General features: G+C 38.9%; 1 protein-coding gene across 2 annotated transcripts in view; it reads right to left on the bottom strand.

The window, feature by feature from the left end:
- ca14 (carbonic anhydrase XIV) overlaps positions 1–26,249 on the bottom strand; it is a 109,180-nt gene that overhangs the window by 35,946 nt on the left and 46,985 nt on the right. For both annotated transcript variants that reach the window (XM_042740511.1, XM_042740513.1), the window contains exons 6-9: positions 21,029–21,095; positions 20,758–20,915; positions 19,989–20,115; positions 19,384–19,407 (exon numbers count right to left, since the gene is read on the bottom strand). In XM_042740511.1, the coding sequence (XP_042596445.1) occupies positions 19,384–19,407; positions 19,989–20,115; positions 20,758–20,915; positions 21,029–21,095 (376 nt within the window). The remainder of the gene's footprint in view (positions 1–19,383; positions 19,408–19,988; positions 20,116–20,757; positions 20,916–21,028; positions 21,096–26,249) is intronic.

Genomic DNA, 26,249 nt, shown 5'->3' with positions numbered 1-26,249 from the left:
TGCATCTCTGGAGCTCAGCCACAGTGATCTTTGGGTTCTTCTTTACCTCTCCCACCAAGGCTCTAGGAAGCTCTAGGAAGGGTTCTGGTCGTCCCAAATGTCTTCCATTTAAGGATTATGGAGGCCACTGTGCTCTTAGGAACCTTAAGTGCAGCAGAATTTTTTTTGTAACCTTGGCCAGATCTGTGCCTTGCCACAATTCTGTCTCTGAGCTCTTCAGGCAGTTCCTTTGACCTCATGATTCTCATTTGCTCTGACATGCACTGTGAGCTGTAAGGTCTTATATAGACAGGTGTGTGGCTTTCCTAATCAAGTCCAATCAGTATAATCAAACACAGCTGGACTCAAATCAAGGTGTAGAACCATCTCAAGGATGATCAGAAGAAATGGACAGCCCCTGAGTTAAATATATGAGTGTCACAGCAAAGGGTCTGAATACTTAGGACCATGTGATATTTCAGTTTTTCTTTTTTAATAAATCTGCAAAAATGTCAACAATTCTGTGTTTTTCTGTCAATATGGGGTGCTGTGTTAGTTACTTGAGTAAGAGTAAAAAAAGTATCGGATAAAAAAACTACCTAAGTAGTTAGTTACTAGTTACTTTGGGTCATATACTGAATATCTATAGTCTATTTTTATTTAGATATATAGATAAAATGTATGGTGTGTGTGTGTGTGTGTGTGTGTGTGTATACATATATGTATATTTCATATTTTACTTTACTCCAGTCTTCAGTGTCACATAATCCTTCAAAAATCATTCCAATATGTTGATCCTCTATCAATGATGTTCTTTTTAGCTTTCTATTCATCAAAGAATCCTAAACAAAATGTCACATGTTCCAAAAAATATTAAGCAGCAAAACTGTTTCCAGCACTGGTAATAAATCAATATATTAGAATTATTGTTTGAAGGAACATGACTCTGAAAACTGGAGTAACAGCTGATGAAAATTCTGATTTGCATCACTGAAATAAATAATATTTTAAAGTATGTATTATATAGGTATAAATAACCTCTGACACAGAGAAGAGTGAAAACTCCTCACATGACCACTAAGTTACCGAACATCTAAAAATAACGAACCAAATGCACATTGACGGATCTTCTTCTGTCTGTTCTGCAAAATGTAAACAAATGTATATTTCTGCAAGCGTAAATATTTTGGAAATATCGATATTAACTGTGTCTAGGCAAAGGCATTCCTCCTGGAACAGAACTAATGCAGGTTTGAAGGGTATTTATTTCATACTCTGTGACAGCTTATTTAATGTAAACATTTTTTTTTTTTTTTTAATGTATAAGCAGGGGAGTCATGCACTCATTATTTTTGAGGGGGCACGAGTGTGTGTGTGTGTGTGGGGGGACACACAGCAGCCACAACAGCATATTGGCAAATTATTAAGCAATTTTTTTTTTTTCACTTTTATTAGAAACATTGCAGATGCATTAACTATATCATGAAATATCTCGTTTCTCACCTTCATAGATTATGTTAGATAATATGCGATGGTCAAAGTAGCCTAATAATGTAATCTATTAACTATGCATAAAAGCCTGTCTGTTTACTTAAGTAACAGATATGGGTGTCATGCCATAACATATTTTTAATACGACTGACTTTATATTAAATGTGAATTTAACAATGAAAGTTAATGTGATATGAAAACGGCTACTAATCTTTCATTGTACAGAGATGAGCGCAAATAACATTATAGGTGGAGAGACAGTCTGGGCAGCAGCAACAAGACAACTATTACAAGTAGAGATGGGTTTTAAGAACTGGTACTAATTTGGTTCCTGACTGAAAAGAATGATATAAGCTACAGAATCAATAGTGCTGCTATCAGTATTCTTGTAACGTTGATTCATTACCCTTTAGACACAACCACATATCATCCAAATCATCTCCAAGTGGATGGCAGCAAGGATCCAGGACCAAGAGATGATTCATCATGAAGACTGTTCCATAAGAAGCCGTGAAATCCTGGGTGAAAAACTAAACCTGGTTGTTTCAGCATCACGCAGGCAAGACTAAATACATTTAAATTGATTTCAGTTGGTTATGTGTTTCAGGTCATCCCATTCTGCTGTCCTGGATGTAAGGCCATGCTGGAACTGCATTTTGCATCATGGTTGAAAGATTTGTGCATCGGCATCCAGACATATATAACACCCCATTCATACGGGGCGTCGGCGTCAACGCCTCTCGTTCACTCTGAATGGAGTGATGTCAAGCGTTGGCGAAATTAATTGTGGGTCCGTTGCTCGTGGCAGAAGTTGAAAACTTTTCAAGCACAAATGCAGCCGTCCTCCAATCAGAACCCCTTATGCAAATACCCTAGCGCAGACACAAGCCAATCGAGTGCATGTAATACCAGAAAACTAATGTGATTGGCTGTCACTATGAGAAGAGACAGTATCTGCCAATTCCGATCCGATATCAGTGTAGTTTTTTTGCATTTTTTTTAAATCAATGTAGAATTTCTATACTTCTGTGTAGGGATGTCAGTTTTTGATAATTTCCATGATCGATCGTCGTTTAAATTAACGATCAATTAATTGATTAATCGTTAACATTAATGCTGCAAAATACGTCTATTGCAGCAACACCCAGTCACCGGTACTACAGGATGTGCAAAGTGTGTGTATATATATATATATATATATATATATATGTGTGTGTGTGTGTGTGTGTGTGTGTGTGTATGTGTGCGTGTAAAATACATTTCTTTTAAATGTATAGCACAGTAATGAAGGCAGCAACATGTGATAGATGGGACAGAACAAGAAAGACATAATAATCTTTCATTGTGCTAAAGTATTATATTACGAAAGGGTATGGCTCCTATACAGCGTGCAGCGCTTTTACGCAACCAGTGCGCAGAATGGTGCGCTTGAAGCAACACAGAGTCACAGCATGCAGCATTACTCATATAAAGTACTCATCTCGATACTTGTGTGCCGATTCAATATATATTGCCATAATTGAGTATTGTGATTTTTTTATTTTTTTTATTTTTGTGTTTTTAGAATTGTATATATATTTTTTTTTTTGTTTTTTTAGATTTGTGTGTAAAATGATGAATAAGGAAGTCTGGGAACGACTGAAGAAGACAGCAGTGAGGCAAGGAAGTTATCACCAGAATGTAAGTTCTTTCAGAATGTGTGCATTGTTTATTACAAGTTGTGTTTTCATTTAAATGTAGCAATGTGGTCAAAAGTTTAAAATATATTTTAAAGTATAATTTATTTCTATAATGCACAGCTATATTTTCAGCATTAATTACTCCAGTCTTCAGTCTCACATGATCTTCAGAAATCATTCTAATATGATTTGATGCTCAAGAAACATTTCTGGGCCCGGTTCCCCGATAACGCTCACGCTTAGCGTGCTAAGAAGACTCGAAAGATATATCTTACCAAAGCTGTTTATGTTCCTAAGTGTGTTCTCCGAAGTGTCCCTTAGGAAGCTTCTTAACACGCTACCTCTTACGTTCGACGTTACAAAGGCGGTGTCCCAAGTGAAGGTGCTGAATTAGTTGGCATCGATTGCTCAGGAATCAATTTTCCACTTCACGCGAAGGTGCATTACAGCGTTAAGAAAGACAACACGTTCTATGCAAATTAAACATTCCTCAAATTATTCCAGTAACATTTATTTTAACAGTTTAAGTTATCAGTAAAATATAGACTATTAATTAAATTATCAAATTGTCAGTAATATGTTCACATGATATGTTGTGACGGGTAGACGAACCAGGTATCCCTCGCTAAACATCCACCCTCCTTATCCCATTGTGCCACTTGTGCTGCTTCTTGACATGGGTTTAACGATTTCTAAAAATTATGTAATACACTTTTATATTAATGGTAAGGTACTTTACAATCAGAATTCCCCGGATGTAATCCCCGGCATGGCGCAGAAGGGCGTTGGTGACAGTGTGGACGCACCTCCACATCGAGGTCTTGCTTAGGCCGTAGCCCTCTCCCACGACCTTGATGAAGCTCCCTGTAGCAAAAAACCTTAGCGCTGCAAGCAGCTGGACTTCAGGGCTTAAAGCAAAATTTTTGCCGCGTTAGCCTGGCAAGCGCAGGTCTGAGAAGGTCCAGCAGCTTCATAATGAGTCGTCTTGGGAGCCACGTCAGGCAAAATTTCAAAAGGGCTTAAGTTTTGCCGAATAAAAAAATTGACATGGACTAAACGGCGCCGTCTTTGATTCAATACAAGGACACGTTGGATCGCTGCCATAGTTGGTCGCTTACTGAACACCACCATGCTTATCCATTTATAGATCTTAGCCATTTAGAGCCAAATTGTTTGCCAGATTTTAATTATCAAAAGTGATTGCCAATTTAAATGCTTTAATGACATTACGAATTAGCCTAGGCTAATTACCACCATATAAGTTCTGATACCAAATAAAGTCAACTTCATAAATAGGCCTGTATCCATTGCGAACATATTTTATTATTAGTCTTAAAATGTCCATAGCATAAAATCATTGTTGAGCCACAACATTGTCAACATACAATAGTTTGACTTGTACTGCGCTGCGCTGAATTCTAAAGACTGCTTCAGAGTGGCGGCGACTAGCGTCTTGAGCTCAAACAATGCTAAGAGAGAGCTTACGAATGGTCCAGACCAACTTTACGAAAGGGTGACTTACAGAAGATATACTTAGCGTACGAACATGTCGGGAATCATGTCATAACGTTAAGAGATAGGTTAAGGAATAGGTTAAGAACTACTGAGCGGGAAGAACGTTTTGGGGAACCAGGCCCTGATTATTATCAATGTTGAAAACAGTTGTGCTACCCAATTTTTTTCAGATGCACACTTTGATCATAGCGGCAATAATGCGATTAGGTGCATGTAAATGCACTGATTGATCAAATCAGTATATGAAAGAGATCATGTGACACTGGAGTAAGACTGGAGTAAAGTTACTGACAAATTCAGCTTTGCCTCATAATTATTTCAAGAAATACATATTAAAGTATATTCGAAAAAGAGTATGAAAACTGTTATTCTATTTATTTATTTATCTTTTACAATATTACTTTTTGTGTAATTTTGATGAAAATAAATTTAGCCTTGGTGAGAAGAAGAGACATCTCTTGAAAGCCTTAAAGAAAAGATTCCAGATTTCTGACTGGTTGTGTACATACATAAGCAACATTAACAAGATGATCCTCCCTTTCAGCTGCCAGAGAAGGATATTGACGGTGCAGGCTCAGGATGAAGAAGAGGAGGAAGAACATGTTTGACAATTTTCTCAAACTTGCCATGTGTTATAATAAAAACAATGAACATGACTACAGTAATATGCTAAATGTTATTAAAAGATTCCAGTTTGCAAGAAATCTGAGTCTCTGACTCTACACTAGAGGAACTCTTTTCTGAAGAAGATCAGGTGCTGAGAAGGAGCCTTGTTCTACAGCAAAACACTGCATCAAGCCTCCTGTCCTTCCCTCAGAAGAGCCTGTCTTCTGCTGCTGGGGTAAGAAAGACACTCTTCCTCTTCTCTATCGGCTGTCCAGCACCTAACTCTGCCTCCTCAGCACTGACTGAAAGAGTCTTCTCCACAGTCCGTTATCAGAGTATTTACAGATTCTCCTGTGAAAGTCAATATGCTCATTTTCTTAAACTGTTTATGTTTTTTTGGGGTGGGACAAATAATACAGGAGAGATGCTAGAAATCTCTATATTTTTCATTTTTCATATCTTTACTCTTTATGAATGTTTTTTTTTTTTTTTTTTACTCTTCTAAGAAGCTCAAGAATTATGGTTCTTTGGTAATTGCAATATTGTTTAGGTTTATCTTCTGATAGTGAGCCCCGCAAATGACATGCAAGAAAAAAATAAATAAATCGTGTCCACGATTTACTAATTCGTTTCCTCAATGTACTAAAACGTGCACGATTACTTTTACATTTCATCGATTTGCTAAATTGTCCGCTCAATTTACTAATTTGTTCTCTCGATTTATAAATAGTGTACACGATTAAGTAAATCGAGGGAATGAAATAGTAAATCGTGCGCACGATTTAGCCTACATTTTTTCCTGCATGCAATTAAAGCACATCACCACCAAACATTTATTCCAGGTGCCTCATATATGACGCTCAGGAAACAATTTAACTTTTTTTTCTGGAAAAAAAGTGCCGTATCTGCTGAATTGTTTCATATCTATTTATCATGTCTTTATTTTTTGCACCAAATTATGTAGAGTTGTATCAATAAGTGTACTGATAATTATTTATAATTTTCACTGATAACGTCATTATTAACTATCCCCATCCTTAATAAGACAAACATTTTCTATTGTTTATATTGTGTAATCTATGAATTGATGTTTTCAGTTTTCTGTGCTCATAACTTGGTAACACTTTGCATGGTTGAAGAACAGGTGCAATGTTCAAAATGTTTTGGCTTAGTATTTTTAGAAAGTAGTGCTGAATAAATGTTGATTCATGAATGAACGCAGTGTGTTTTTGTCTATTTTCTATTAGAATTTAATGTTTTTGTGTTGGTTTGCATTGCATGTAGGCTACAGTATGTAATGAATGTATTAACTATAAATCCCCTATAATTAGATTACTATTAGATTTTATAAGGTTTATTTTTTGCACCAGAGATGGATTGAGTTTATTAGTTGATGTATTTCAAGGTAATGGTGGGGTGAAAATTTTAAAAATAAAGGTGGACGTGGTATTTTGGTCGTTAGGACATACTTGGTACGTCGCTGCGACCAATATGGTACTTCATAGTAACGTCCTCACAACGTGCCAGTTTGGTCGTTAGGACATACTCATCACGTTCCAGTGACTTTCCACTATAATGTCGCCACAACGGATATGGAAATCACAAAGTTACGTCGCTGGAACGTTATTTGGTACATCGCTGCGACGAATATGGTCTGGCCCAGTTACGTCGTCACGACGTAACTGTGTTAGCTGGGTTATATTGCATTAGGATAAAGTAACAAGAGGAGCGTCGCCCACAGTAACGAAGTAAAAGTACAGATTTGTCCCCCAAAATTTACTTCAAGAGTAAAAGTACCAGAGGTGGAAAGTAACGAATTACATTTACTCGTGTTACTGTAATTGAGTAGCTTTTTTGTTTACTTCTACTTTTTCAAGTAATTTTTAAAATTTGTAATTTTACTTTTACTTAAGTATATTTTGTTTGAAGTATTGTACTTCGCTACATTTTAAAACGCATTAATTACTGAGTAAAAAAAGAAAAAAGACAAAAATCCCTTCCTGGAAACTACTGCAGTAAATAACGGGCAGGAGAGCAAACTGCCGCTTAAATCACAAGAAAGATACAGATGGACAGACAGGCATCATGGTGCAGACCCAGCTGAAAACGAAACCCCGTAGTATTTTGCTGAAGTTGAACTCGAAGGAAATTAACTGAACCCCTGGCAATATTTATGCTCTATTATGCAGTGTAGCCTAAGCTGTGTTTGCCTAGGGAGACCAAACTAGCAGTTTATAAAATCTCGACATCAACCCTTTGCAAGCATGTAAGTTAGAGGTAAGGTTAATACTTGCATTGTTGCATTGGTGGTTAAAATGAAGCTTTGACAGTTTAGCAAAAGGTTTTGCACAAATTAACCAAAAAGACAGTTGTACAGGGTGTGCGTTTTGCGATAATATCGTAATTGTTGTTTTAACAATGTGCGATTTGACTATATCAGTATTTTGCCAAAAACCAAACAAAACACTCCTACAGAATGCTGTGAAGTCTAGTAGATTAGACTAGTGCATGCGCGCATTTAGAGTGCGTTCTTTCACTGCCTGATTCAGTCTGTTAAAATGCATTTAAAATGGTCACAAAATTGAAGATATAGGGGCAGAAAATGTATATATTTATATAATTTCATATAGTAAATCAGTATCACACGAAGAGTGGGTTTTTTCTTCCAAAAATCAGCATGATTATATAGTTTTTTTTTTTTGTTTGTTTGTTTTTACAACAGTTCAATAAACAATAAGTTCATTAAGAGACTTGCAGTTTAGACACCATATTGTCTGTTTTCTGACAACAAAAATAATTCCAAACACAGCCACTATAACACAGTTTTGTCTCTGAGGAATGACACTGTTTCGTTCCTGAATGAATCAACCGTTTAAATGATTCGGTTCAATCGCAATGCCTCACTTATTAACAGTGACTTTCTGACACCTACATTTTAATTTCACATTTAATGTATTATTTTATTATTTTTATCATTTCAAATGAGTACTCAACATTTTATGTCTTATATATCAAAACATTTGTAACTGCAGGTTAAATGCATTCATGTCCTGCATTAAACAGTGTGTAAATACATTTAAATGTAGACATGGTGTTGCCTTCCTTTCTTCTAACCCATAATAGAGTGCACGTCCCATGGCACCTAAGCATCGCACATGCCTTAAGATCCCTCAGTCTGTTTACACTCTGGTTGATGCCTGTGACCATACAGACCAAACACTGCTACTCCTGGTAAATAAATGTAGAATTTGCTTACGTGCATCACTTGGCGTGCAGACAGTGAGATATGCAATGCACCTGCAACGCTTAGGTCCTCGGAGACACGCAATCTATTATAGGGGAAGAATAAATTATGGTAGCAAATAGGTAAAAGTGAAGAACTGCACTGTCTGTTTGCTTATATGCATCAATCGGAGTGTAAAACAGTGAGAGATGTCGAGGCAGGTGATCAGCTCAGAATGCATTTTCAAATCCACATTGACTGAAACCTCATTAAGGCGGGGTATTTAAAGAAAATGCAATTGAAACGTCTTAAAGGTTACTTCACCCAAAAATGAAAATAAGGGCCATAAATTACCCTCAAGGCATCCTAGGACTTACTACTATCAGACAAATCCAGTCGGAGTTATATTAAAAATTGACTTTGATCTTTCAAGCTGTTTAATGCCACACAGCGGGTGTTGTAGTTCATCAGTCCAAGAGAAGTGAAATAAAAAGCACCCATCCATTAACCCTATGGAGTCAGCTAACGCGGACACGCGTTTTGAGGCAAATTCTCCTGATAAGACCAAAAAGAACTTAAATTACTCTTTCAGTTTTGATCGTACTGATAAAAGCAATACATCAAACAAATCTGTAAAGGGTCTACTTTTATTTGTATACACACATGATAACAGCAAAACTTTGTGCATTTATAAAATAAAGAAAACAAACAGAGTGCGCTGTCTGTAGCCTTGGTCTGCGGGGATCTTTATTTATATAGAAACGCGTCATTAAAATGAACTATAACTCAGTGAATACTCAACACAGAGACATGAGAGATATATCTATAGAAAGCTTGACATGTCTACTTTTAAACTAAGCAAGTGCTACCAAAAACAAATATTCTGTGATAAAGTAATCCACATGAAAACAATGCGATGTCCAGTCTTTCACGTCTCCCTTCATTATATCTAATGCGACCACGCGCCGAGGGCACTGTTGAGATTATAATTGTCCACTTGAAGCTTGCACGGGTAACTGCCCTCATCAGAGCAAACAAAGCAGTGAGACTGTACTTCACGTTTTTTAATTGTTACTGTTCGCTTCGCGATGAGAGAAATAACATAATTCACCTCAATAAGACCGCTGAGAGGAATAAGATTTGGATTACCTCAGAAAGAAGAACGAAGCGGCTTGACCCAGCAGAGACAAACATGAGTAAGTCTTTTTTTATTATTAATCTATTTGTATTAGTTTTCATATAACTTGTACACATTTTACTAGTTAGACTTTTTCCAGACTATAATTCCTGACTAAATGTATAATCAGGTGAAACATTATGAAGTTTCATTTACATCATCTCAATGTTTCACGATGCCTGGATGTTTTTTTATTTTTTTAATGTTCTATAACATAGACAGCAATACGAAATAAAAGTAATATGAGTTATAATGTTGCTAGCTTAATGTCAGTAAGAATGATTAGAAAAATCTTTACTGTGATAGGCTATTCTCTGTTCAAGAATATAGCCATATATGTTAATAACTATATAATAATAATAAATGTTTTTTTGAGTAGCAAATCAGAATATTAGAATGATTTCTGAAAGATTGTGTGACTGGAGTAATGATGCTAAAAATTCAGCTTTGAAAGTCAGCTTTGATTGTTCCTAATTAACTGTTTAACTGCACTCGCAAGTGAATCTCAAGTTATTTTGTGGGATAATTAAATATATTCTTAATTAAACTACAAACATAAAAATATATACATTTATTTTGTCCTTACATTCTTTATTGTAACTCTTCCCTCTCACTCACACACCTGGCTGAAAGGCTCATTATGCAGCTCATTATGCAGGCCTTTGTCTTCTCAGGTGTGAATCACACAAATATTCATGGTCTATCACGCCTACTCGCATATGCCCTTTTGAAACAAAAAGTGTCTTAGAAAATGTAAATTAATCTATTGTTTTCTGTGAGTGAGTAAACAAGATGATTTTCACATCACTTTGAAGCAAAAATTCTAGGCTACAAGCTCCAGGTTTGACAGTCTTGTGAACAAATGTTCTGTATGTGTTTTATGACCTTATTTCAGTGACTTTAAAATTGTAGTTTTTTACTAACCACGCACATGCTATTTACGTATTATTGTAGCCCAGTTTGTACTGATTACAGTGTTATTAGACTTTAGCCATGTATCTATTTATAAGCAATTGAAAAAAGCACAAACGTCAGGGGATGTCAAAACTTCTCCAGGCCCCCAAAACCCCCTAGACCTCAGAGGGTTTAAAAAAGTGTCTCACACAGCTCTGGGGGATGAACAAAGGGTTCCTATACTGAACAGATACGTTTTTGTAAGAAAAATATCCATATTCAAAATGTTAAAATCACTTTAATGTAACTTGCACCAACAGTTGCACACTGAAGCAGATCTGGGCTGATGATGTATGAGGTCAGTGTTGCCCATGCGCCGGTGAGTCTCGTGAAAACCAGTGTTTGTTAACAGGAGCAAAGGAACCAAAGTTTCCTTACTTTAGCAAAGGAAAACCAGTTTTGTTTTTGTTTATGTGAAAGTTTTCATTTGTTCTTCTTTACAAATCCTAGTTTTGTACTTCTAATTAGTGACCATTGTTTTGTTTTGATCTCTTACCTGCGCTTCTATGTTCTTCTCTTCTGAGCAGCGCATGCGCAAAGCCCACCTCATACATCATCCGCCCGGAACTGCTTCTGTGTCCAACAGTGAGCGCAAGCTAGATTAAATTGATTATTATGTTTTAAATATTGATATTTTTCTTACAAAAAAAGCATTTATTCACTACAGGAGGCCTTTGTTCAACCCCCGGAGCCATGTGAGACACTTTTTGTTTTAAGATGGGCACTTTAATTTAACTTCTCTTGGATTGATGCACTGCAACACCTGCTGAGTGGCATTAAACAGCTTGAAAGATCAAAGACAATTTTTAATATAACTCTGACTGGATTTGTCTGAAAGAAGAAAGTAATTTGTTGCCTAATTTTAATTTTTGGGTGAACTAGCCCTTTAAGTCTAAGTAACAATGCATTTAAGAAAAATAAAAGAAGTTTAAATCACCATTTTAGCAAACATTTTGCTGCACATCTGGCTCAGAATGCATTTTGAAATTCACACTGCATTTTGCTACAATTATCATGCGGTATCATGATGAAAATGCAATCTCAAGTGTACTACCCATAAGTATAAATGCATTTAGGAAAAATGGCATTTAAATGATAATTTTGTTACAGTTTTTGCTAGGACATGTTAAACATGTCTTATCCATTTGGGTAATACAATTTCATTTAAATTTTGCTACTTATAAAGCGTTAAAATGTGTTTGTTTTTTACATTTTTTGATTGGTGTTGTTAATGGTATATGTAAATCATATAATTGAATTTTCATCTTCCACTAAATGTTGCACATATGTATAGGATAATTGAATTTTCATTTTCATTTTGCACTAAATGTTGCACATATGTATGGGAAAATGTAAATTTAAATACAAGAATACATTGCCATTTTACGTATTACATTGTCATTTTGCATATTACATTTCAAAATAAATTATGCTACCCATATGCTTCCATAGTACCTTTCAGCAAATAGGAAATATACAGAAATTGAAAAAAAAAGTTATTATACACTAAATTCTAAATTAATTCTAAATTAATTCTTAAAGCTACAAAAGTTATTGATTTACTCTTATTCTTTTGTTCTTTGATGAACAGACATCATAGCAGCTAAGTTTATTTGGCTGCCATTTAATATGAAATGAAACGCCGCCGTATTTATGCATGCTACGAGCACAGTATAACAGCTGACATGACAGAGATATACGGTTTCCTTTTGAGAACGGTCTCTCGACATGGCGTTAACGCCTTGGAGACTCCCTTCCTTCCTGACCTACCTGAAATCTTATTGCACAACGTCAGTGAAGTTGCAACTCTCATTGGCCCCGCCACTATATAATGCGCCATATTGGTGGCATAAGCTCAGAATCTTCCTCTTCAGACAGCTGTGGAAAAAACGCAGGAAGACGGATTTCCCTCTTGGCAGTCCAGCATGTCCAACATTTGCACGCTTTGTTCAGGATCTCACGAGTTCTGCATCCGGTGCCTGTGTCTCGCCCATGCAAAGGCAGCACTCACTGGGTCGGGCTGCCCGCACTGCATGGAATTCTCAGTGTGGGTGCTTAGGGCCCGGAGGAACATCGCCCTCGGTGACTTCTCTCTGCAATGTCCCACCGCTGGCAGTGAGCTGCTGGTGGGACGACAGCAGCACGTGGACGACTATGCAGAAAGGCCCAATTCCAAACCCCCACCCCCACCCACCCCCTGCTCTCCGATGTGCTTGACAGAAGAGAATCTCTGGTGCTTCTGAGATTATATCGTTCGGTGTGGCGAGGGACGACGATGATCTTGACAAGGCGCTGTCCCTAGCGGCATTCGAGAAGGACTGGGCCCTCACTCCAGAGGAGCGCTCAGAAGTGGAGGGACATACTGCATTTCAGGATGACCTCCTCCAGATTCTCACCAGGGCCAGGATCGATCTCGGTCTAGAGTGGGAATCCCCCGACGAGCCAGCTAAGAGAAAGCTGGATTTGTGGTTGCTTCACTCAGGTCGCCGAGCTGCTGCTCCGAAGAAGCGAGTCCCATCACGCTGGCGGGTCAGAGATCTTTACTAAAGTCGATGGGGCGGAAGCCCAAGGATATTCCCGCATTATGCCCATTGAGGAATCCATCGCCGTGCTCCTCTGCCCCTCCTCTGCCTCCCTAAAGACGGGTGCTACGCTGCCATCAAGGCCCTGCCATCTGACCACACACGTAACGGATAAAGCGTACGCCGCCTCGGGAGAAGCGATCTCAGCGCTGCACTCAATGGCAGTGCTCCAAGTTTTTCAGGCACAGCTCCTAAAATCCCTGAACGAGGATGGGGCGGATACCGAGGCGTTCATGGATCTACATGTGGCAACAGATTTTGCACTCAAACATCGTATAGATTTTAAAATCTTGCTTATTACTTATAAAGCCCTGAATGGTTTAGCACCTTAGTATTTGAACGAGCTTTTGTTACATTGTAGTCTTCCACATCCGCTGCGTTCTCAAAACTCATGCAATTTGATAATACCTAGAATATCAAAGTCAACTGTGGGCGGCAGATTCTTTTCCTAATTAGCGCCTAAACTCTGGAATAACCTACCTAACATTGTTCGGGGTAAAGAAGTATTATTTGTGTTTGAATATAGATTTATGGCATATATTTTTTAACTGGCTTATACTTTATACACTAATATGCTTCTAATGTCCAAATCTGTTAAAGGATTTTTAGGCTGCATTAATTAGGTAAACCGGAAAAGGGAACACTTCCCATAACACCCGATGTACTTGCTACATCGTTAGACGAATGGCATCTACGCTAATATTTGTCTGTTTCTCTCTTATTCCGAGGTCACTGTAGCCACCAGATCCAGTCTGTATCCAGATCAGAGGGTCACTGCAGTCATCCGGATCCAGTATGTATCCAGCCCAGATGGTGGATCAGCACCTAGAAAGGACCTCCACAACCCTGAAAGACAGCGGAGACCAGGACAACTAGATGAGCAGCAGAGACAGATCCCCTGTAAAGACCTAGTCTCAGACGACCACTGGGACAAGACCACAGGAAACAGATGACTCTTCTGCACAATCTGACTTCGCTGCAGCCTGGAATTGAACTGCTGGTTTTGTCTGGCCAGAGGAGAACTGGCCCCCCGACTGAGCCTGGTTTCTCTCAAGGTTTTTTCTCCATTCTGTCACCGATGGAGTTTTGGTTCCTTGCCGCTGTCGCCTCTGGCTTCTCAGAGGCACAGAAGCGCTCTAAGGCGATGAGTCACTTCCTAGAAGAAAGGTGGCAGAGGAGGAGAGCGCTGAGTGACAGGCCCACCGGGAAGCATCTGAGATGTTCTCATGAAGTCCCTTTGGCTGTTGTAGGCGACAACGAGAATGTCTGTGTTGTGTTTGACACCCTCACAAAAAGAGCTTTTTTTTCTCCTCCAGTGATAATGGCTTCACACTTGGCCGTGAAACCATCAATAGAGTATGGCTCGCAGCTTCCCCGTGTATCGGGTGATGCTCACGCCCCGTGTCAGGTGTTGGACCCACGCAGCAGTGGCTCGCTCTCGTCATCTCGCACATATGCATGTCTGTATCACTCAGACATTCAGCAGAAGGCTCGCCTCTCCCTATTGATCAGCGAGACGTGACCCTCTTTAACATACAGTGCGCCTACTCGTCCCAGGAGCTTTCTGAATATGACCCCGTTCAGCGGCATTGCAAAGAAAGATGGTGGTCTCCATCCAATCTTAGACATGAGACCCATCAACCGTGCGTTATACAAACATGCTTTTAAAAATCACAACGCTAAAGCTGATACTTACACAGATTCTACCCAGGGTTTGGTTTGTTTTGGTGGACCAGAAGGACACATATTTTCATATCCAGATCACCCCTCGTCACAGGCGCTTTCTGAGATTTGCGTTCAAAGGCATAGCATATCAGTTCACGGTGATGCCGTTTGGGCTAGCACTGGCACAGCATATGTTTACGTAATGTGTGGATGCAGCACTTTCCCCTCTGAGAGTGAACAGAATACACATACTGAATTATATGTATTATTGGCTGGTCTTGGCCCATTCGGAGGATGTGCTCAACAGCCACAAATGCACTCTGTTACTTCACCTGGAGAGTTTAGGTCTCTGTGTGAACAAACAAAAAAGCGTGTTACACCCCAGCCAGTCAATCATGTATCTGGGGGTACAGTTGGACTCGATCTCGATGAGAGCGCGTCTGAGCCAGGAGCGCATACTAGATTTAATGTCCACTCTGAATGCATTCAGGCTGGGCCGTCCCGTAGCACTGAAAGAATATCAGAGGCCTTTGGGGCGGATGGCGGCGGCCGTGACGGTCTGTCACCTCGGTCTACTTTATATGTGTCCCCTCCAGATATGGCTGAAAACACAAGTACCGAGAAGGTCGTGGAAAACGGGCTGTGCCCGTGTTGTGGTCACTCGCAGATGCCTGACTGCGCTGAAACCATGGAGGAACCCTGACTTGTACCAACACGGTTCCCAGATGGGTCTGGTCACGTGGCAGAAAGTGGTCATGACGGACGCATCAACGATGGGTTTGGGAGCTCAATGTGACAGCGTGCAGTGAGAATGTGGCACATAAATTGCCTCGAGCTGAGTGCAATCAATCTTTTTGGCTCTTCTGAGTTTCCTCATGCAAGTCCAGGGAAATCACGTGTTGATTTGCACGGACAACATGTCGGTGGTATCATACATAAACCGCCAGGGTGGAGTACACTCGAGAGCCCTTTACAGACAGGCTTTTGCTGTGGGCCGATCTGCTCTTATGTTGCAGCTATCTCAGCCTTTCACGCTGCTATCGACAGGTGCTCAGTGGGAAAACACGATCTAGTGATCAGATTTTTGAGAGGTGTAAGAAGACCCTCTCGCCCTCCTACATTGCCATCCTGGGATCTGGCTCTGGTGGGACTGCTTGAGGGACCTCTCGCTTAAAACCACGCTGTTGCTCGCCCTTGCTTTGGTTAAGCACATGGGGGATTTGCAAGCGCTCTCTGTGAATGCAGACTGCATGCAGTTTAGACCAGGTGATTGTAACGTCACACTCAAGGCAAGATTGGGCTACATGCCTAAATCGCTCTCGACACCGTTCAGAGCACAAGTGGTGGCTTTCTGCTTTCACCTAGAGTCTGAGACTTCATTGGATGCTGCCCCAAATCAGGTGTTGTGTCCGGTGAGGTCTTTACGAGTTTACATCGACCGCACAGCTCAGTTTTGGTAATCTGAGCAGTTGTTTGTACGCTTCAGAGGCAGTGCCAAAGGGCAGCCTGTCTCCAAACAACGGCTATCACAATGGGTGGTCGATGCTATTCTCTTGGCATATTCCAGTCGGGGAATGAAATGTCCTATTGGTGTCAGAGCCGATTCAACGATGGCAGTTGTTTCATTATGGGCATGGACTAAGGCCATTTCTATCTTTGCCAGATTCTACAATTTGGACATGTGGTCATTAGCCTCACAGGTCCTGTCAGTGAGTACAACCCATGGTTCTACCTGCAACCTCTAGCCGTTTGACTGTGCTGGTGGTTTCGACTACAGTCGTGGCCAAAAGTTTTGAGAATTACATAAATATTGGAAATTGGAAAAGTTGCTGCTTAAGTTTTTATAATAGCAATTTGCATATACTCCAGAATGTTATGAAGAGTGATCAGATGAATTGCATAGTCCTTCTTTGCCATGAAAATTAACTTAATCCCAAAAAAACCTTTCCACTGCATTTCATTGCTGTCATTAAAGGGACCTGCTGAGATCATTTCAGTAATCATCTTATTAACTCAAGTGAGAATGTTGACGAGCACAAGGCTGGAGATCATTATGTCAGGCTGATTGCTTTAGAATGGCAGACTTGACATGTTAAAAGGATGGTGATGCTTGAAATCATTGTTCTTCCATTGTTAACCATGGTGACCGGCAAAAAGAAACGCGTGCAGCCATCATTGCGTTGCATAAAAATGGCTTCACAGGCAAGGATATTGTGGCTACTAAGATTGCACCTAAATCAACAATTTATAGGTTCATCAAGAACTTCAAGGAAAGAGGTTCAATTCTTGTAAAGAAGGCCTCAGGGCGTCCAATAAAGTCCAGCAAGCGCCAGGATCATCTCCTAAAGAGGATTCAGCTGCGGGATCGGAGTGCCACCAGTGCAGAGCTTGCTCAGGAATGGCAGCAGGCAGGTGTGTGAGCGCATCTGCACGCACAGTGAGGCCAAGACTTTTGGTCTGGTGTCAAGAGGGCAGCAAAGAAGCCACTTCTCTCCAAAAAAAAACATCAGGGACTGATTGATCTTCTGCAGAAAAGTATAGTGAGTGGACTGCTGAGGACTGGGGCAAAGTCATATTCTCCGATGAAGCCCCTTTCCGATTGTATTCTGGAAAAAGGCTTGTCCGGAGAAGAAAAGGTGAGCGCTACCATCAGTCCTGTGTCATGCCAACAGTAAAAGCATCCTGAGCCGTTAATCATGAGGGAGTGGGCCTCACAATTCTGCCCAAAAAACACAGCAGTTGAATGGAAATGGTACCAAAACACCCCGTCCAACAGCAACTTCTTCCAACAAAGGTCAGTTTGGTGACGAACAATGCATTGTTCCAGCACGATGGAGCACACCGTGCTATAGGCAAAAGTGATAACTAAGTGGCTCGGGGACCAGAATGTTGAAATTTTGGCTCGATGGCCTGGAAACTCCCCAGATCTTAATCCCATTGAGAACTTGTGGTCAATCCTCAAGAGGCGGGTGGACAAACAAAAACCCACTAATTCTGACAAACTCCAAGAAGTTATTATGAAAGAATGGGTCAGGATTTGGCCCAGAAGTTGATTGAGAGCATGCCCAGTCGAATTGCAGAGGTCCTGAAAAAGAAGGGCCAACACTGCAAATACTGACTCTTTGCATAAATGTCATGTTATTGTCGATAAAAGCCTTTGAAACGTATGAAGTGCTTGTAATTATATTTCAGTACATCACAGTGAAACAAAGATCTAAAAGCAGTTTAGCAGCAAACTTTTTGAAAAACTAATATTTATGTAATTCTCAAAACTTTTGGCCACGACTGTAGGTCGTGTAGGGAGATTGGGGGTGGGGCCATCATCATGTTCAGATTGTGGTGCTCCGGATGCAGCCGTTCTCTATGTGTGTAGTATTGTGCCCGGCCTTGCCACTCACATGCTTTGTTGCACTGTTATATTACATACTTGTATCTGTTTGATATGACTATAATGTCTTAACCTTGTATGGAGTTGGCGCTGCATCTTTCTCTCAATAAGAGACTTGCCATCTGAAATGGAGTAAAACTGATTGGATCTCTAAGCAAAAAACTACTTCCAATCCCCTCAAGGCATGTCGCAGGGTCATATTTGATTGATTGGGGGTTATTTTTTGTGTCTTGCAAGAACTGTTCATGCTAGCTCTACCAAGGCTGAGGCTTTTTACTTTGCTGCTTCCATGGCATTGTTCTATACAATTCCCAAGGCCTTAACGCCATGTTGAGAGACTGTTCTTGAGAGGGGACCATCTCCGGTTACTGTCGTAACCTCGGTTCCCTGAGAGACGGGAACGAGACATGGCGTAGGCTGCCGTGTTCGCTGCTCAGGTCTGCTGTGCTGTTGGTTCAGTTGGAAGATTCTGAGCTTATGCCACCAATACGGCGCATTATATAGTGGCGGGGGCCCTGCCCCTATTCGCTGTCTTGGCTGGCATTGGCCAGTGACAGTTGCAACTTCACTAGTGTTGTGCAATAAGACTTCTGGTAGGGTAGGAAGGAAAGGAGTCCCCAAGGTGTTAACGCCATGTCTCATTCCCGTCTCTCAGGGAACCGATGGTTACAACTGTAACTGGAGACGTTTTACTGACATATGGACTGACAGCATCTCATCTGACCGCAGTTCACTGATGTTCTACTGAAACTCCTCGTCATCTGTACCTTTTCCACGCTCTTTGATTAGTGCCTGGCACTGAGGCGAAGTAGAGTGCGTGCATGAAAATTCTCCTTTTTGATGTGTTCATAAAGATCTGTGTCTAAATAAATGCATTTCTTGTCAAGAAAAAAAAAAAAGAGACAAAAGCAGCAGTTGTGCGTGGGGTTGCTAACACTAGCTCCACCCTGTATTAACTGTGTTAAGTGTTTCTAACGCTGTTAAACTGAAAATAATAATAATAATAATTAATTAAAAACAGCCTGCATTAACATGATAATTTTGACAGCACTAATAGTAATATTGAATGTTTAAACAATAAAGTGGTTAATATAATAATTAGTATAAAATAAAATGTTTCTCACCTGCAGTATAAATTTTAACTGAGACTGGAGAGAGGAACAGGGTAAGATAAAGAGAAGTTAGAGACAGCATAAGCACTATGGATATATAAATGAATATAGAATTGTAATTTTGACAAATGACACTTCTATATTCATTTACTCATCCTTAAGTTAGTCTAAAATTGTATGTTGTAATTGTTTTAGTGGAACACAGCAGGCCAATTTTCGAATAATCTTTATGCAGCTCTTCTCTGTGTAAAACAGTTCATAGCATGTCATTTAGGTCAACTATTCCTTTAAACTTGAGCTTCCAAATCATTCCTGGAAGAGAGAAAAAGGGTGTCTGCCGATCACTGTTATTTATATTGGAAACATTTGAAACAATCATAAATAACTTCGGCAAGCACTGTTACATCTTCTGAGTCTTATAGCTGCTTTGTACTGCTCTACCCATGTGGGCACACACTCACACAGGCACACATGATTACAATAAACTCTGTTTTCACAACAGATTTTGAAAAACTAATCAGCCATCATATAAACAAAGAGCACAGCTACATAATCCCCCACCCCTAGCTCTGTTATCTCCCCCCTTCCCTCTTTTATTCTTTTTCGCTCTCTCCTACCCGGAATGAAAGAGGACAGGACAGTTCTGCGATTGAGGGGCTGGGTGGTGCGGTAGTTATCCTGGAGAGCCATAGGCTCTGCTTCTTCTTCTTTACTGGAGTACAACACTGTTTGTATTTTCATCAGCTGAGAAGGGAAGGGAAGGGAAGGGAAGGGAAGGGAAGGGAAGGGAAGGGAAGGGACGGGACGGGACGGGACGGGACGGGACGGGACGAGAAGAGAAGAGAAGAGAAGAGAAGAGAAGAGAAGAGAAGAGAAGAGAAGAGAAGAGAAGAGAAGAGAAGAGAAGAGAAGAGAAGAGTGTATCAGCCATGTAAATGTCATGAAACTCTATTTCACAAGCTAAAGGGTTCTTTATATGTAAAATTTCAGTGAGATTGCTTGCTCCCTACCTAAACATCTAAGCCAAGACTGTAAATATACAATGACAGTTCACTCATATTTACTTGAATAGGGAGAAAAAACTATGTGAATTGCACAATATGACAAACTCTCGCATTCTTTATATTATAGAACCATTTGCTAAAACTGGTAATGCATCATGTTACTACAGCTGCCATGATGACTATACATATGTATTGGTTGGACCAAACTGAAATATACATTATTTGAGCATAAGAAACGACATTTATGTGAGAGCTCATGACAGATTTTTTATTTGAAATAAGGTATGTTATTTAAATAAGATTTCAGAAATTCCTCATTCCCTACCAACTACTGAATATGAGAAGTTTGCATCACTTGTGCTTTTACTAAGACTCTTTGTACCTGTGAATGAGAGATTTTAACTCTTTCATTGAAGATAGTCCAGAGGACACTCTGGTGGCAGGGAGGAGTGGTGAGTGAGCCGTTGTAGCGGAAATATTGGCTGAGGTTGTCAGGCAGCAGCAAGTTTATATCAAATGCAGGTATAGCCACCTTCTGGCCTACAATAAATTAAACAAATATAAAAAAAGTTATTTACAAAGTAATTCCAAAAGGCTGCAGCATGATAATCATATGCATTTACACATACATGGACATGCACACAAACACATGCCTGCATATCTGATGTGGCCCAGATAGTTAAGAATACTGCCATATCCTTGATTAATCTCCTCGCCTGCCTGAGAAAACAAACAACTGAATGAGATACAGGTAGAAATTTATATGTAACGAGTCCACTTAATGCGAGTATAGTGAATAAATACATAAATACATACAAAATAAAAGACATGAAAACAATGAACAAGAAACAAAACCAAAACAGACCTTACAATAAATGTATAAATATCGAATTATGTGGATATTGTCACAAATCTTGTGCCTGTCCTTCTGTTTGCTCACCACCAGAGATCACCTGCTCATTATGATGGACTCTTGAACACTACAATTGCACTTCACAGAGGACTACATTTCCCATCATCCATTGCACTGATTACACACACAGCTGCAACCAATCAAACACCCTACATAAGCCACGGACTTCCTCACCGCTGAGTATTGTAAGTGCATATCACTCTCATAGTGATAGCTGCTCTACAGAGCCTGGTCTAGTTTTATTATCTAGTCATAGTCCTGCCTTGCCTGTTTTTCCAGTGTTCTGATTCTTGCTGGTGTTTTCAAATACAACTTACCTGCTTGTAATACACCAGTCGCCAAACCTGAATTGTTATAAACCTAAAGTATTTAAGCATGGTGGACACACCGTCTGAATGGGAGAAACCAAGTTGGGTATGACGTCACTTGGGGGGGGGTTTCCAATGTACAGTAGGTGGCCAACCAAAATGAGCTTTTTGCCGTCACGAGTGCCGCCGTCACCGCGTCTGCAAAGTGCATTTGCAGCTTTTGACCGCTGATTGGAGCTTTTACCACAAGTTATCAAACAAGTGCATCAAAGCACATTTCCTCAAATAGCCGTCATCTTTGCCTCGCCGTTGTGTTACATTTGACAGTCAGAGAAAATGAAAGAAAAACACTGTAGTTAAATTATTGAATATTCACAGATGAAGGTTTAGTACTTATGAAGTTATGCACATTTCTTAGAACGAATTCATGCAGGATAAATGTCAAGACTATGAGCCTGTGCTTATATTTTCTCTAAGCTACACAGTATTATACCTTATTGTAGATTTGACACATTTAATAGGTGTGCAGTATTATTTATATAATATGAACTATGTGTTATATTATCCTAAAGAAATGGTGGTTTACTTCGCATAGGAGCATTAAAAGTGGTAGCCTATTTTAGTGAGCTAGGCTACATGGATTTATATGCAAAATGTCAATATTCTCACATATTAGGCCTATATTTGTCACAAATACATTTTTAATTTATATTTTACAATTCCTTTAATAATGCATGCATTTTTGTCACGGACTACTTTATTATTCGTTACATGTCCTTTATTTTGACAGATAACTTATCTGATATCCGTCCGTACACTGATTTAGAAATTGTTGCATGTTTTATAAATTATTTCCTTTATTTAAGTAAAACGTGAAGCACTGTATAATTTCCCTCCCATTATTTAGGCCTAATCAAAATCAAGGAACGAATAAATTAAACCTGCACAATTTAGCTAAATCATTGAAATTCTAAAGGACGGATTAATAAAACGTCCTCACGTTTAAACTCAAGTTCTCTCATTATAATCAACAAAATGCAAACGATGTAAAAAAGAGCTTCATTAATTGGCAACTTCAGTGATTTTAAAGGGAGCCTTCTTTACTTGCTTCCGTACAATTTAAGTAAAAAAAAAAATAAAAATAAAAAATGCAGCCGCATTTAAATGCAGGTGTGTATCATATTCTTTAAAATATCAGAGTGCAAGATTTGCGCTGTCAGTTCATGTGCATATGGCAGAAATGTTCAGAAAAATCAATAAAAGACGTAAACAAACAGACGATTAACACTATTAACAGCAATTATGCAATCAAACTTATAGCAAAATGTGGTAGTTCTGTATGTTGTCTCTGGGTTAGCATCATCTGAGGTCCTCTGAGGGGTTGGCATCATCTCTTCTCAGGTGTCCTGGATCCAGACTGGAGCTTGTGTAATCCTAGTTACCACAGGATGTAAATCCCATGGCAAAACAGAGAAACAAATAGAGACATAATTAGCGTTGCTGCTGTTCCAGCCAAGTAAAATTAATTAGTTTAACCCAAGCTAAAGAATAATAATGCGCATTTGATCAGATATAACTGCAGTCCAAAATTATGAGATGCATTATTTGAATGCTTGGCCAAAGAGGTGTGTTTTTAATCTAGATTTAAACAGAGGAAGTGTGTTTGAACCCCAAACATTATCAGGAAGGCTATTCCAGAGTTTTGGAAGCCAAATGCGAAAAAGCTCTACCTCCTTTAGTGGACTTTGCTATCCTAGGTACTATCAAAAGTCCAGCGTTTTGTGACCTTAGGGAGCGTGATGGGTTGTAGCGTAGAAGACTAGTTAGATACGCAGGAGCTAAGCCATTAAGGGCCTTATAAGTAATAATATTTTGTAACTGATACGGAACTTAATAGGTAGCCAGTGAAGAGACTGTAAAATTGGGGTAATATGATCATATTTTCTTGACCTGGTAAGGACTCTAGCCGCTGCATTTTGGACTACTTGTAGCTTGTTTGAGGATGCAGGACAACCACCTAGCAGTGCATTACAATAGTCCAGTCTAGAGGTCATGAATGCATGAACTAGCTTTTCTGCATCAGGAACAGGTAACATGTTTCGTAGCTTGGCAATGTTTTTAAGATGGAAGAATGCTGTTTTTGTAACATGGGAAATATGATTTTCAAAAGACAAGTTACTGTCTAATATAACACCCAGATTTTTGACAGTAGAGGAAGTAACAGTACATCCGTCTAATTGCAAATTGTAATCTACGAGATTCTGTGTAATGTTTTCCAGTCCAATAAGTAATATCTCTGTCTTATCTGAATTTAATAGGAGAAAATTATTGGTCATCCAATCTTTTACATTTTTAACACACTCTGTTAGCTTAGATAATTTTAAAGTTTCACCTGGTTTAGTTGAGATATATAGTTGAGTATCATCAGCATAACAGTGGAAACTAATCCCGTATTTTCTAATGATATTACCAAGGGGCAACATATATATTGAAAATAGCAGAGGACCTAGGACAGATCCTTGTGGCACTCCATATTTTACTGGTGATAAATGAGATGACTCCCCATTTAGATAAACAGTGGTAGCGATCGGACAGGTAGGATCTAAACCATCTTAGAGCCTGCCCTTGGATACCTGTATAGTTTTGTAATCTATCTATGAGTATGTCGTGATCTATGGTGTCGAACGCAGCACTAAGATCAAGTAAAACTAGCAATGAGATGCAGCCTTGGTCTGATGCAAGGAGCAAGTCATTTGTAATTTTAACAAGTGCAGTTTCTGTGCTATGATGGGGCCTGAAACCCGACTGAAATTCTTCATAGAGATCATTTTTTTGCAGGTAGGAGCACAATTGAGCAGACACAACTAGTTGTGGTTTCTTAATAAGAGGCTTAACCGCCAGCTTGAATGGTTTTGGGATGTGACCTAAAGATAACGACGAGTTAATAATATTGAGAAGCGGTTTTTCTGCTACAGGTAACAACTCTTTCAGTAATTTAGTGGCTACAGGATCTAATAAACATGTTGTTGGTTTAGATGCAGTGATTAAGTTTATTTAGCTCTTCCTGTCCTATAGTTGTAAAGCACTGCAGTTTATCTTTTGGTGCGATGGATAAAACTAAAGTATTAGACGCTGTAGAATCTACATTTGTTATTGTATTTCTGATGTTTGTCTACATATTTTATCTTCATTACAAATCTTGCTTGGTATTATTTTGGATAATTGCATGTAAAAAAAATTATTTACTTTGTAATGCACGTGCAAAATGTGAAACTTCCATCTTATTCAGTCTATAGCATTTTATAATTATTTGTACAATAATATTTTACTAAACCTGCTTTATATCTTTATTATTTAATGCAAAAGAGATTTATTAAAACAAGTTCATAAGAGTCATGCATCCATTTAATCTTGATCAAGAACAACTAATGATCAACAATTTTGAGAGACATCAACCGTTAGATCATTATAAAACGTCAAATAGCCTACAGTTTACAGGTTGGAACTGCATCTGTCTTGGTTGTAGACTTATGAAGATTATCTCTTAATCGGATCCCGTACTGTAACCAAAAAGAAATGTGCTCTATTATTATTCATATTCAAGTGTTTGTGCGAAAATTATTAATGGACATGCATGACAGGGAGGCACCCTCTTGATCACTTGATTTTTTTTCCTGAAAATGAAATAACTTAAAATTAGGGTGCCTCACATACATGAGAAATATATCTACAGAAAGATTGAAATGTAAGCATTATGTAATCTGTGAAGGTTGCATTTCTCTCTAAAGGCGTGTACAGTATACTGTGGAGATGAGAGTCAGCACTGTGAATTTCATCTTGCAGCCGACAAGAAAACATCTGGGTAACACTTTCTATGAAGCCTGTATTGAAAATACATTATAAGGGTATTCTTAAGGCATTATAATGAACGCATAATGCATTATAAAAAACCTTATAATATGTTACATCAACTCATGAATAATCATAACAACAATTATATACATCATAATACTTACATATTTGTGGTTATAAGATTAAGAGTGTGATTATTTATAACACACAATGAACAGCATATTAAATCTACTTCATTTAAAGTATAATGGACTATCATATCCTAACATTGTTTAAGATCTGCACAGTATCTTACTACAGCTTGTGAGTGGTTAGATGTTGAGTGTTATTTGAGTGTTTCCTTTGGAGCTAATGTTAATTAATTGATGTGAGCTGAATACTCCAACTGAAAAAAATGCAATGTTTTATATGGTTAGATTTTATTTTGATTGTCCCCTTAATCAATCGACTATAAGCAACTTTGCAACTACATGCCAACTAACTCTCATTTGAGTATTAGTATGCTCAAGAATGGAAGAATCTAGTATGGTAGAATAAGCTGACGTACTTGTAAAGACACTTATATTCAGTTTATCTGTTGGTTGACCATCAAAATAAAGTGTTAGCATATATTTACAGTAGCAGACATACTAATACTCCAGTGACCGCTAGTTGATATGTAGTTGCAGAGTTACTTATCAACAGCTCTCTAAAGGGTACCATCAAAATAATCAAACTGATATTACAATAAAAATAGTTCAAAGCAAATGTGTCATATTACACACTCATCTGATCTGATATCTGATCTTATTGCTGTTTGAG

Source organism: Cyprinus carpio, chromosome B16, assembly GCF_018340385.1.
Source record: "Cyprinus carpio isolate SPL01 chromosome B16, ASM1834038v1, whole genome shotgun sequence".
NCBI classification, from domain to species: domain Eukaryota; kingdom Metazoa; phylum Chordata; class Actinopteri; order Cypriniformes; family Cyprinidae; genus Cyprinus; species Cyprinus carpio.
The sequence above is the reverse complement of the archived record's forward strand: the minus strand, read 5'-3'. Positions and strand labels throughout refer to the sequence as shown.